At 62.5% G+C, this 12,744-nt stretch overlaps 1 protein-coding gene and 1 long non-coding RNA gene across 15 annotated transcripts in view; one reads left to right on the forward strand and one right to left on the reverse strand.

Annotated features, from left to right (window-relative positions):
• Positions 1 to 1,194: 1,194 nt before the first annotated feature.
• Positions 1,195 to 12,744, reverse strand: part of NTNG2 (netrin G2) — a 64,034-nt gene continuing 52,484 nt past the window's right edge. For 2 of the 10 annotated variants that reach the window (XM_037007850.2, XM_037007849.2), the window contains exons 6-13: positions 11,643 to 11,669; positions 10,687 to 10,824; positions 9,131 to 9,202; positions 7,255 to 7,329; positions 5,692 to 5,787; positions 4,046 to 4,213; positions 2,514 to 2,648; positions 1,195 to 2,076 (exon numbers count right to left, since the gene is read on the reverse strand). In XM_037007850.2, the coding sequence (XP_036863745.1) occupies positions 1,844 to 2,076; positions 2,514 to 2,648; positions 4,046 to 4,213; positions 5,692 to 5,787; positions 7,255 to 7,329; positions 9,131 to 9,202; positions 10,687 to 10,824; positions 11,643 to 11,669 (944 nt within the window). In that variant the 3' untranslated portion in view covers positions 1,195 to 1,843. Of the gene's footprint in view, positions 2,077 to 2,513; positions 2,649 to 4,045; positions 4,222 to 5,691; positions 5,788 to 7,254; positions 7,330 to 9,130; positions 9,203 to 10,686; positions 10,825 to 11,641; positions 11,670 to 12,744 lie in introns of all 10 variants that reach the window. The other 8 variants (XM_037007851.2, XM_037007852.2, XM_037007853.2 and 5 more) reach the window with 8 other exon arrangements.
• LOC140846394 (uncharacterized) lies at positions 4,217 to 8,928 on the forward strand. 5 transcript variants are annotated; one of them, XR_012125425.1, is made up of 4 exons: positions 4,217 to 5,289; positions 5,992 to 7,076; positions 7,416 to 7,542; positions 8,061 to 8,928. It is a non-coding gene; the product is annotated as an uncharacterized lncRNA (long non-coding RNA). The 5 variants fall into 5 exon arrangements; XR_012125428.1 differs by having other exon boundaries at positions 5,992 to 6,570; positions 6,768 to 7,076; positions 7,416 to 8,928; XR_012125426.1 differs by having other exon boundaries at positions 4,217 to 4,816; positions 5,191 to 5,289; positions 7,416 to 8,928.

Here is a 12,744-nt window from a genome sequence, read left to right on the forward strand (position 1 = left end):
GAAGTGTGTCACATGGCCACTCCTATCCACAAGGAGGCCCAGATAGGGCTCAGTGGGGTTCCGTCAATAAGAAGGTGAGGAAGCCTCTGGAGACTGGCAGAGGCGCTTCCTGCGGGGGCTGGAGCTGCCCCCCCTGGTGCTGGGGACAGGAGCTGAGCGAGCCAGCAGGAGGGTGGTGTGTGGCCTTGGGAAGCTGTGAGCCATACGTCATGAGCAGTCGTAGCTTCCCCTTTGTGGCACTGGAATCTCTCATCGTTAAAGCTTTGTGAAACTCGGTCATAGCCTTGCTTTAGGGACACGTGGGTCAGGTGCAGGCCTAAACTTCCCAGCCTCGAAAGGGGGGCTGTGCTGGCAGAAGCTGGTACCAGAGAGTAACAGCAGGTGGGACTTAAGGAGCAGCTAGGAGCCAGAACTGGTCCGTGGGCCGGGAATCTTTGGGGCTGCTTGAAAGTAAGCAGATAAGGAGGAAAGTCCAGACCTTCTGGAGAGCTAAGGGGGAGGTGCAGCCCCCAAGGACTGGAGATACGGGGGACCCTCCCATAGCAGAGCTGAGGTGATGAACCCCATTTTCAGAGCCCCCTCTCACACTCCCATGCTGCCCCTGGGTCCAGGCCACCCCCTCCCTGATGTTTGGGAGGGAAAGGGGAAGGAGAGGCTGCTGGCTGTGGACCCTTAGGTTGCCCCCTCCCCTGCCTGAGCCTCCTGGGGAAATCTCTGGCCAGCAGGGGACTCTGGAAGGAGGACGCAACAGCCAACGGTGGGCCAGAGGCTGGGGGTCCAGCAGGTCTGAGGACACATCCATGCTGATTCTTCAGCGGAAGCATGGAAGTCAAGCTCAATGAGAACACCCACCTGTCATTTCCCTGGGACTTTCAGCAACCAATGTCCAGCACGTGCTTTTAAATTTGGAAAAGTGCCAATAAACTCTGGCTCTTTTCTTTGAAGGAAAGGAGGGACACAACCTCCCAAGTTTGGGGAAGCTCGTAACGCAGGGCACACCTGGAGGGGAGGAGGGTTGTCTGTCCTCATCCACAGAAGGGTTGCGGAAGTGGTGCCCCCAACAGTGAGATGGTTTCTTTAAGGCTATTCTGCAGGGGCTTGGGGGGTCGGGGGGTGGGGAGGGGTGGCTCTGTGCGAATCCCCAAACCTGCAGGTATGAATGAACACAGCAAGAAAACAGCCCTGGAGGCAGCAGTGAGCAACTCCTTTACTCTGCCGGGTTACACGCCATCAACCACCTGCGCCCGCCCCCGGTCCTCCTTGGAGGGGATGGTTAATAAAAACAAAAATAGTTACTATCTGCAAAACACAGTATCCGGCCCTCCCTACCCTCCCTTCCTGACTCCCTCCGCCAGACGCTGAGCGCCTTGGTCACCAGGCCTCCGAGGACCCGGGGTCTGAAGGCTGCAAAGAAAAACTATGTAAGAGAATCAAGTCAGCGACTGGAGAGTTGTAGGCAGCTGGGGTTCGGGGTCCGCTGGCTGATGGGAAGCCAGGGACAGGCGCAACGGGTGTCCGCAACAGTGTGTGTGTGTGTGTCGGCAGGCAGGGCCTGGGGTGTTAGGGTGAGCAGCGTTTCTGCCCACCCCATCTCACCGCCGGCAGGAAAAAAAAAGGGCGGCAGGTCACGGGAAACTAGGACCCGAATGCAGGCCCTGGGCCAGGGCCCCACAGCGCCCCCTGCGGCGGCGGGGGGCGGTGCAGGGCGGGGGCAGGGGCTGTGGGGCGGAGTAGCTGTCTGGACTGCTGAGTAGCACCTGGGAGCAGCTCCGGCCGCACCCTTCTCGTCGCCCCGGCACAGGGTGCGTACCCCGGCCTCCCCGGTCGCGGGTCCTCGGGGGGCTCAGCAGCCCAGGAGGGCGGCGAGCGCCGGCAGCAGCAGGCAGCCGAGCAGGGCGGCGGGGCGCGGGGCGGCCCCAGCTGCGCGGTCGCAGTCCAGGCCGCCGTGGGCGGCGGGGTCGCAGCGGGGCTGCTCGCAGCGCACGCCGGTGTAGCCCCGCGGGCAGGCGCAGCGCTGGTTCTGCACGCACGTGCCGCCGTTCTGGCAGAGCAGTTGGTCGTCGTCGCACACGTTGGCTGCGGGGCGGAGGGGCAGTTAGGGCGGGTGGCGGCCGGGTCCACCCCACGCGCGAGCCTCTGCGAACCCCTGGGGGCGAAACGGCCTCTCCCCGCTCCTGGCCTTGGTGCGGTTCCTCACACGCACCTGCTCTCTCGCCTCCAGGGCTTTGCACATGCTGTTCACGTGCCTGTAGTGCCCTTCCACCCACTTCTGGGCCAAACGCCCCTCAGCCTTCGGGTCTCCGCCAGGCCGTCGCTTCCCCTGAGGGCCTCCCTGTCCCCCGCCAGCCCTTCCATCTCGGCCACCCCTAACCAAGCCCCAGCTCCGCCTTTGCCTTCAACTCCCTTCCCCGCGCCGCCCGGCACCCCCGCAGCAGGCCCCGCCTTGGGCCGCACCTGGCCCCGCCCGCCGACCCGGACCCCACCCGCGCTGCCAGCTCGGCGCGCGCACTCACGGTAGCAGCCCTGGCGCCAGTAGTGCGTGGGGAGGCAGTCGTCGCACTTGGGCCCCACCGCTCCCTCGCGGCACTCGCAGAAGCCGGTCTCGTTGCACCGGTCGTGCACGGAGCCGATCTGGTTGCAGTTACACTCTGGACGGACACGTGCGTGGCGTACGGTCAGGACGACTTGTGCCCGGCCCCGCATCCCTCCCAGGCGGGTCCCCCAGTCCCCGCATGATGCTCCCCATGCCGTGTCCGCCTGCGCCCGCGGCTGGGGAGTCCAGCTTTCCAGGGAAGGCTGTCTTCGTTCCCGCAATCCATTACCCGCCCCACTCTTCCTGGCCTTGGCGCGGTGTGGCCTGGGGCAGCCCCTTCCCCTCTCTGGGCCTTGGTCTCCGCCTCTGTAACCGGAGGGGGCGCTGATCCTTCCCAGTTCCAAAGAGCTTTGTGACTGACAATGGGAGGAGCCTTATCAGAAGCCAAGGGGCATCTTCCCGGAAAGAGGGGTGGGCTGTGGTTTGTGTGTGCGGTGCAGCCCCCATCTGCATCTCCTCTCCAGGACAAGTGGAGGAGCAGTTCCCCTGCCCCTCTGCTCTGTGGGAGGGGGCACATGTCCCCACTCTGGGAGTGTTGGGAACCCAGTGCTTGGCATCGGGGTCCCTGCAGAGAGAGTCAAGCAAAGAGGGAGGGTGCTGGGGCGCCGGATGCCTCTAATTGGATCCGGAGGCCCTGCTCTGTGCCTGCAGCTGGCTGGTGTGACACGGGCAGCACAATTCCATTCAGATCACCTTAGAGTTGATGGAATTATCCGAAGGCCCCTGCGGTGATTCGGACTGACAGCTCCAACTTTGCGGCAGCCCTTCCTCTGCAGGGCCAGCGCTGGCCTGGGAGGTGGGGGATGGGTAACGGAGTCCCGAGGGGGATGGGCGCCCTGGGCTGAGACCTGGCCTCCGCTGGAGACAGAGGTGGACTGCTGGGCAGCCTTGCAGGCTATTGGCTGTTGGCTGGGAGCCAAGGCTTGGCCTTTTGGGACAGCCTGCCCCTGCCCAGGCCCAGGGTCTCCAGGGATTGCCTGCTCCACCCCATGCTGGTTCTGGAGCAGAGTTTGAAGAAAGCAGAGCAGGTGCCCACTGTGGGTGGAGGGCAGCTTTATAAGCTAAGCTCCTGCTCACAAAGCCCTGGAAAGTTTTCATTGTAAGAAAAGCTTCAGCCCCAAATGAAGGGTTGAAAACCTTCTATCTCCTCCACTTCCTGATTTTGCAAATGGGGAAACTGAGGCCCAGAGAGAGGAAGGGAATTGCCCAAGCACACAGCAAGGCAAGGTCTAGAATCAGCCTTTGACTCTAACCACTGGCTCTGAAACTCAAGTGCCCGCGGGGAGAGCCACATGAGGAGGCTATTAACAGAGCAGATTCCGGAGGCTTCTGTCCTTTGAGATGCGCCGCTGGAGGGGGCCCTGGAGGTGACATCCCTGCAGCCTCCCCTAGGAGTCCGACGCCATCACTGCCCTGCACAGCTTCCCGAGCTGTGCCCGCAGCCCCGCTCACCGATGCACACGTTCTCGTCGTCCAGCTCGGCGGAGCCGTTGCGGTAGTAGCCCAGCCGGCAGTGCTGGCAGTGCTGGCCCCGAGTGTTGTGCTTGCAGCTAACACAGGTCACCACGTTTAGGAAGTCGATGTAGCTGCAGCGGTTGGAGTGGCCATAGCACTCACAGTCTGGGCCGCCAAGCGTGAGAAACACCAGAGGTCAGTGAGTGAAGGGAGGCTGTGCCTTCCTGCTGCCCCACCCTCACACATCTGGGGAAACAGAGGCACCAGGATGGGAAGGCAGGACCTGGCACAGGAAGGGGGCCCTGGGCCTCAAAAACTTCTGTACCAAGGGAAGAGACAAGCCTGCCGGCCTTGAGCCTGAAGGAGAACCAGTGCAGGCCCAGCCTGCAAAGCCCCACCTGGCCCTGCAGGCAGGGATCCAGGGAGGGCCAGGGCGCAGCACCTGCTAAAGGCCAGGCCGGGTAGCAGAGGGAGGTGCTCGCTGAAGGATGCTGAGTGATGCCAGGGAGACTGGAAATGATTCATGCGGGAAGATGACCGTACCACCAGACTGTGAGCTCAGGAAGCAGCGTGCCTGGGCTCATGGCATTCATCACCTTATCTCCAGGGATTCAGTGAAGGCCAGATGCATGTGGTGTGGGCAAGATGGAAGGGGCCTGGAGCTTCCTCCCCGTGCTGCTTTGGAAGATGCCCACCTACAGGACCATTTCTTATTTGTTCTGCAAATTTGATTGGCACCAGAAGACCTGCTCTTGCACCACCCTGAAAGTAAGTGCCACCTTCAAGTTATGCTCCAGTATCTCACTTTGCCTCCCCGCGACCCCAGTCCTGGCTGGCTTCTGACTCTTTCTGGAGGCCCATGGCTCCGTGCTGAGGACAGCTATCTCCATGCCATCCTGCAGTCTCTCCCAGCCCCTGCCCCTGCTCCAGGGACTGCAGGCCCTGTAACCACCCTGGCAAGTCAAGGCAAAGGGGTGGGGTTTGGTGAGGAGAGTCAGCTTCCCTGTCCCCAGAAGCAGACCAGCCCTTGGGGTCCCTGCTGAGAGGCTCAAAACCCCCTTGAATGGGAAAGCCAGTGTGGCTGCCACCGGAGAAGGTAGGATGCCAGCCACCCCCATAAAATGCCATCTCTATCTCTAAAGGACCGAGCCTCTGGCGGCAGGAACTGACCAGGCCTTGGGGGTCAAGGACGTGGGAGACCTTGGAGAAATGAGCCTCTGAGACGTGCCCTGCAGGAGATGGTGGGCATTCCCACACACGGGCCTCCTGTACCTGTCCCCTTCACTTAGAGCTTCCAGGAACAGAGGGTGATGCACCCTCTGAGTGTCCCAGGGAGCAGTTCAGTGACCCCTGTGTCCCAGATCTTGCTTCGACCAAGAAGAGCCCCTTGGCCACACCTCCCAGGGGAGCCAGGACAGGCTATTTCCGGCAGCTGCTCTGCCGGCCCACACCTGCCCACTGTGCTTCTGACTCACGCTTGCTCCCAGCTCCCTTGGGAGGGAGAGACGCTTGGCTTCACCTTGACCCAGCTACTCCAGGAGGGTTTTCTGAGCCAGCACCCATGCTGTCCTGCATCACCATTTTCCAGCGGACGTGGGCAGGGTGTTGGAGGGGCATTCATCCAGCCCAGGCCATCCTCTTACCTTGGAATACTTCAATAGACAACGCCTGAGAGGGCTTGGGCTGGCAAGGTTTGGAGTCCTGAGCAGGGGCCGGGGCAGCAGCAGAGGTGCCCGCAGCTTAGAAAGATGAGAAATAGGCCCTTTCTTCAGCCAGGGCGGGCTGTCCAGAGCCCTGGGCATGCTCTGGTCACCTGCTCAGATCTGAGGCACATGACACACCCAGGAGCCAGCTCTGCCTTTGGACCCCCCTTGGAGACCACCTACACATTTGGCTGCTAAAGTCACCCAAATCACTTCTCTATCTCCAACTCTGCCCTGCAGCCTGCTAAGTACGTCGCTGAAGACGAACCATTGTCTGACTGATTGAAGCCATCCCTTTGCTCTCGCCCCTCCGAACTCCCTTGAGCGTCAGGTCCGGAGTGTGCCCCTGGTATCTCCCTTCCCTCCTGAAGCCGTCTCCCTGCTCGGGCCAAAGCGAGTCCTTTGCTATCCAGAGTCCCGCCTGACAGGTGTTGTTGGGCCATGAGCTCAGGCAGCGCCTGCCTTCCGCTGCCCAGAACCCCTCGGGGGGCCCAGCCCCATCTCTGTGTGGGCATGACACTGTCAGGGCAGCACCATCTCGGCTTCCCTCTCAGAGTCTGTAGTGTCCCAGTTGGTCCGGGGCAGGGAAGTGAGAGCTTCAGCCAGCTCTACCTGTTTGCATCACCAGGGAGGATGTCTGGACTCAGGGGCCTCCAGGCCACCCTGAGCGGCCGACCCTCGCCAGCTGCGGCCCAACTCTGGAATCGCCTGCTGGCAGAGGGTGCTCAGAGCCCTGAATGCTGCTCACAGCTGGGGCTGGAGGCTTGGGGCCGGGCTGCTGCTGACGCAGGGCACTGGGGTCCGATGTCCAGGGGACAGGTGAGCTGGGGTGGTAACAGCCCCCTGCTTGGGGACTCGGGCAGGCCTGTGTGCCTCCTGCGGGTGCCCGTCTATGGCCAGCAGTGGGCCTGAGTGTGTCTCCTCTGTGTGGTGGGCGGATGAGGCTGTTGGCCTGGTGTCACTGCCTTCTGCCACCCTCCTGCCTCTACTAACCAGCACGTCTTCCACTTGCTCAGGCCAGATGCCCACTGCCATCCACTGCCAAGCCTCTGCCCCCCCAGCTGTTCCTGCCACCTGGAATGTGCTACCGTCTCCCTCCATCTGCCCATGGGCAAGCCCCCACCTGGGTCTGATTGCCACCCAGCTCCTGCAGGAAGCCCTCTCTGACTCTGAGCTCCATCACTGCCCCGCGTGTCCAGGGATTGATGGTGGCAGGAGAGGCTGGTGCCAGGACAGAGTCTCCGCTTGGCTCCAAGGCCCTTTCCGGGAGCGTAGGATTAGAAGGCGTTGGGATTGGCAGTGTCACACTGGACCTCACACAGTAGGTGAGAGTTTGGGGTGGGGGTGGTGAAGCCTCAAGGCCTGTCTCCTCCGCTCCCGTGGGCCCCCTCCCATCCCAGGTCCCCATCACAGACACCTGGTACCTCCAGGAAGACACAGGGGCCTACAGGTATAAGGAGGAGTTTCCTGGAGCCAAGACCATCACAGGCCTTGCCCCCATACCTTCTGCACTGGAGGACACCTGGGGCTCGGGGGGGCTCTCCCCAAGAGGGGCATCTGTAGAGGGTCTGATCCACTCTTGAGGGAAAGAAGAGAAGAAACCAAGTTATGTGGGGGAGGGGCTGGGGGGTCCTGGGGCCACGCTGAGATGCCACATCCCGCAGGGAGGAGAGGCAGCATTCTGTCAAGCGGCTGTGTCTACACTGGCTGGACAGAACTGGGTCCCAATCTACTGGAGAGGCAGCACCTCCACTACTGCACCTGTGGAGGGCACACACAGACGCGGAGCGGGTGAGGGGCCGCGCCCGAGAGCCTGCGTGCTCCGGGCAGTCCGTTCTCAGCAGACACCTGAATCTCAGAGCTCTTCCACCCTCCCTGCGCGGTCCCCGTTCTGATACAAGGGCAGAGTCACGTGGGGTCCTGTCTGGGCCGGGCCTCTCTGTGCTGACGTCCCTGGCTAATGGCTGTGAAGGGGACGTGCTCTGCTCAATACATCAGACGCGTTCAGAAGGATCCTGGGAGGCGTCCTGTCCAATCCCAGCGCAGGGCCAGGAGCCATCCAACCATCTGTCCTGCCTCCCCAGTCACCCCCTTTCCCACCTCCCTGGCCCCTGGTGTGGGTTCGTTTTCAACAGAGACCCCAGTGGGAGTCGCCCCCCAAATGCCACAGTGCCATCCCCAAGACTAAGTGGACACACAGCCAGGGAGGCAGGCTGGGCTGGGGAAGGCAAGAAGTCGCTCCGTGCCAGATTTCAAGGGACAGACCCAGAGGGACGGGGGAGAAATTGGATTTTTTCCACTTCTTAAAGGGATTATGCATGACACCAGTTGGTGGGAAAAGAATTAAAAAATCCACCCTAAAAAGTGCAAGAGACTTTCCAGCTGGGAGCCGGGACCCTCTGGACGTCAAATTGACATTAATCTGGTGCTCAATGAGGAGAAGAGGCTGCCGGACCCAAATTGGCAAGGGCTTAATTAAAGCTGCAATAACACCTCGCCCGAAGGCATTTTGCTTTGGAGCCGCTGCCCTCTCTGGCCCAGCAGGGGACAGGATTAGTGGTCCTGAGCAGCCCAGCAGCTCCTGCCCTCCAGACAGCTCGACATTGGCAGGAGGCAGAGACGTCTGGGCCAGGGTTTGCAGGCCCAGCTATACTCTGGCAAAGATCCTGTAGCACCTGTTGGGTGGCACCTGGAGAGACTTACGACCCTTCTGGGGGTGGGATCTTGGAGCAGGAAAAACCCAGGACTGGGCTCCCCAGGGGCACGCCCACGTGTGGCGGAAGAAAGACGTTCCGCAGTGGCCTGTGTCGTGTGCCAAGACCAGATGGAGGCCCCGTCTGTTCCTTCAGAATCGGGAGCGTGCCAGCCAGGTCTTAAAGGTGGTCCCACCTCAGAGCCCCCAAGGCCTCAGGGCAGTAGCTCGGGCTGCGCTGGCAGGGAGGTCTGGGGCAGCGAGTCCTACCTGCGTGTCTTCCATTTCCTTTTGTTACCTCGAGCAGCGGCTGCTTCTCTTTTTAAACAGCTTTATTAAGGTATGGTTTGCATACCATGAAATCCTGAGAAGCAGCCGCCACCTATTCCTAAACCCTGACATCCTCACCTGCGAGACTAGCAGACTAGTCCCTGCCTCTCAGGGCCGCGGTCCCAGGAGAGGTCCAGTGTCTGCCATGAGGTGACTTTCACTATGGGGCTGGGGGTCCAGGTGCAGTGGACCCAGGCACAGTAGCAGTGGGCCCCGGGGAGGGCTGCTCAGCCAGCGGCTGTCGCGCTGAACCACCTTCCCCCCTTGATGCGCTGCCACTTGGTGCTGGGCTCCCGATGCGAAGCTGAGCCCATCTCACCGAACGTTCGCCCCCGCCTGGAAGGGGTGTCTCCTGACCTGTGCCGCCTCTAGGCTCACTGCCCCGGCCTCTGACTCTACTCTCCCGGCTTTGCAGTTTACCCTGTGTTCCTGGCATCAAATGAGAAACAGCTCAGGAAATGGATTCCAGGTTCCTCAGTATGTGTGTGACAGAGCGTCTGGCCTCCCACCCAGACAGCGCGCAGGCAGATGCAGCACCCACCACGATTATTTTTGCCCCCGTCTGCCCATCACAGACAGGCTCAGCCCAAAAAAGCACAAGCTTCAGGTGGCAGGGCCAGCCTCTGTCTGGAGCCTGGAATTCCCAGAGTGAACCTGTCCTCCCCAAAGAGCATTGCTGGGCCCCGAGGCTCTCCTGAAACCTTCAGATCTCTTGACCAGCTCCTGACCCCTGCCAGTGCCTCCCATGGAGAAGGGAGGGGGGCAGAAAGAAAAACAGCCGTGGTCTCCCACCATCTGCGCCCCCCGGAGGCACTAAGCAAAGTGGCCCATGGAAGAGGGAGGCTGTATACCAGGGCGTTCACCCCAGCCCAGAGAGGGCTGGGTCCCCCACAACAGGCCAAGGCAAGACAGGCTGAGTGTGGGTGGATCCCCTCTCTCGCTGAAGGAGGGGTCTCTGTTCCCCGGACATGCAGGCCCTTGACACGTCCATGCCCATCGGTGAGAGGGGGAGTCGCAGCCCTGCCCAGGTGAGGTGCCCCCCACCCCCTCCCTGCAGAAGGACAGTGCGGGCAGGGTGGGGCACACGACTGGGGTGCCCCTCCCCAGCTGGGATCAGGAGGAATTCCCCTGGCCACATCTTCCCACCATCCTCTGGGAAAAGAGGGTCCTTTCAGACTCCTGGCACTTGCATGGGCAGGGACTGGCAAGACTCCCCAGGTGAGACCAGAGGCCCCCAAGCCTCAAACGCACACTGACCCCCAACTTGGGAGGAGAGTTAGACTCAGAAAGCAGGTGTTTCCAAGCCTGTCTGCAGCTGCAGACTGCTCAGGGTTGCTGCTCTGGTTGGCATGGGGCAGGAAGTTGGCCCCGGCCTGGCACTGCCCCACACACTCAGCTCCGAAGTGCCCAGCAGTCCATATCCTCAGAGGCTCCCTTCTGCTTTGCTGACCCGAGGAGTTGGCTAGCCCTGCACTGTCTGTCCCCAGGGCTCAGCTGCTGAGGGGCTGGGGCAGAGCGGGACGTGGGGCTGACCGGTGGGGCGGGGCCAGTTCTTGGAGCAGTGAGGCAGGGCCACCCTGGGAGACACCCCAACTCTGGGTGCAGCTCGCGTGGCCTTGCTTTCGCTGGGCCCTCCTGCTGGGGCGCCCTGTCCTTCTGTCCATGCTGGTCTCGGGGCCTGCCTTAGCAGTGCCCTGGGGGGCAGGAGGAAGGGTCCAGGAGCCTGAGGTGGGCCCTGGCTCCCCAGGCTGGGGCCCTGTACCAGGTGTGGGCAGATGGCCTGGGGCCCTGGGGCCCCACACGCATCTGGCTCTTGGGCTCCAGTGGCCTCTACCCTCAGAGCAGCAGGACCAAGCAGACAGCGGCGGGAACTAGCCGGGAGGAGAAGGGTGGTGCTGTCCCCAGGTGCCCACCTGTGGCCCGCGGTGGGCTGGGGGCCACGGGGGCCCAAACAGTGGATGTGGTGGGGCCGGGAGTGGCAGGGCCCCCCCTCCCAGCTGTGGTGGCCACGGAGGCTTTGGGGAGGGGGTCTTCCCGGGACCTGCTGATGCCTGGAGAGAGATGAGAGAAGCAAGACGGGCTGGGGGAGCTGGCGGGGTGTAGGAGTGACACGGAGAAGCAGCTCACGACCCCACTGGGTGGGCCGCTGTCCCCTCCACGGCCCAGTGTTCTCCGGCGCCCTCTCCACCCACTGGTGTCCCTGCAGGAGCAGCCTGAGGTCAGGTGCGGCCCCAGAGAGCCCTGCAGACACTCGGAACAGATAGCAATACTGCCTGGGGGGTGGCGGTGCAGGACTGACTGAGATACTGTGAGAATTCTGCCGGGCAGGTGCCTGGCGCTGGGTCTCCGGAGGAGGCAGCGTGAGGGTGACTGGCTGACAGCCCGTGGGGGCCGCCGCCCCACCTTCCGCACCGGCTATCTGGACGGCCTGCCTCCCCCGGGGGGGCGGCCCTGTTCTGGGTGTGAGTTGACCTGGACGAGTCACGAAGGGGCTCACCTCCCCCAGCCTCACCCAGAGGGAGGCGGGACCCCACGGCCAGCCTGAGGGGGATTCTGCCTCTGGTCTGGGAAGGCGACCAGACTCTTGCTGGGCAGAAGCGGGAGGGCCCCAGGGGTCAAGGTGGCCTTTCCAAAGCAGCACTAACTGAGGAGGAGCTCACAGGGAGAGCTTGTGGGAGGGGCCGGGGCAGGTGGCAGCCAAGGGACAGGAAGCAGGGGCGAGGCGTGAAGAGGCGCGTGGGGCACAATGGGAGGAGGTGGCGAGAGGGCTGAGGGCGCAGAGACGGGCCAGCCCGTTCCCAGGGTGTGCAGAGGCTCGCACACGGGGCCCCGAGGCCTTCCCCAGGGCGTGACTCCGGCGGGTACTTACTGCCGACCGCGGAGCCTGCAGCCGCACCTGCAGGGAGAGAGGGAGGGTCACAGGTGCCAGCCGCCTGCTCCCTGCCGAGGGGGTGGCAGGGCTGGGGGAGAAGACGAGGGCTCAGCGCATCTCTGAGCCTCCCTGCTCGGGGGCTGGGCCCCGTTACCCATTTCACTCTCCCGGCCGCGTTGAGAGGGAGGGGACACTGTTTGCCCATTTCACAGATGGAGAAGCCGAGTCTCAGACCCCTGACTTGCCCTAGGGGTTCTGCTGACAAATGCGGGCTTCACATGCACCCTCTTATTTGATTTTAGATGCTTGGAAACTCGTGCAGGACAAGGAGGTGGGGGGCTGTTCTCCAGCGGATGGGCAGTGGGGTGTCGGAGAATATGAGGGTCCCAGCCGCGGAGGCCGGCTGCTTGACTTGGAAGCTCTGGTGGGATTTTCCACCCCAGGGAAACCAAGTCTGTGCTCCCATCTGGGCAATGTGGGGGTGGCCCAAAGGCTTGCTAAAAAATCACCGTCGGGGTGCCCTGCACTGGGTGCATTCAGGCACATGATAAGCATTGCCCCCATGAGCCATTTAGTCCACACAGCAACCCCACAGTGGGGTTCGTATGGCCTGATGCCACAGACAAGGAGACAGGGCTTGGGGAGAAATGACTTGTCCAGGGACACACAGCTGTGAGGGGCAGAGGCCTGCAGAGAATGAGGATGCCCCTCAGACTCCAGGACGCCACCCAGGTGGAGCTGAGATGTCAGGGTGTGTGGCACACATGAGAGTCAGGGAGGCCCAGAAGTCAGCCCAGCCAACTCCCCCACCTCCTTCACCTGCTCTGAGCTGTCCCCCAAGACTGCCTCAGGGAGCAGACGCTCTGTGGGTAGGGTGGTGAGGACAGGGATTCGTGGAGGAGTGGCACAGGCTGGAGGCCATGGGCAGGATGCTGGGGCAGGCATGAGAGGAAGGTGACCTCTGACCTGGGCCTCCTGGGAGGGTGAGGGGACCAGCCAGGGGAGGGTCACAGGGGCAACACGGAGCGTCCCAAGCAAAGATCCAGGCACAAGAGACACGGGCAGGCAGTTCAGGAAAGTGGGCCTGGAAGGAGTCTGG

The sequence above is a fragment of the Manis javanica genome, chromosome 2 (assembly GCF_040802235.1).
Source record: "Manis javanica isolate MJ-LG chromosome 2, MJ_LKY, whole genome shotgun sequence".
NCBI lineage: Eukaryota > Metazoa > Chordata > Mammalia > Pholidota > Manidae > Manis > Manis javanica.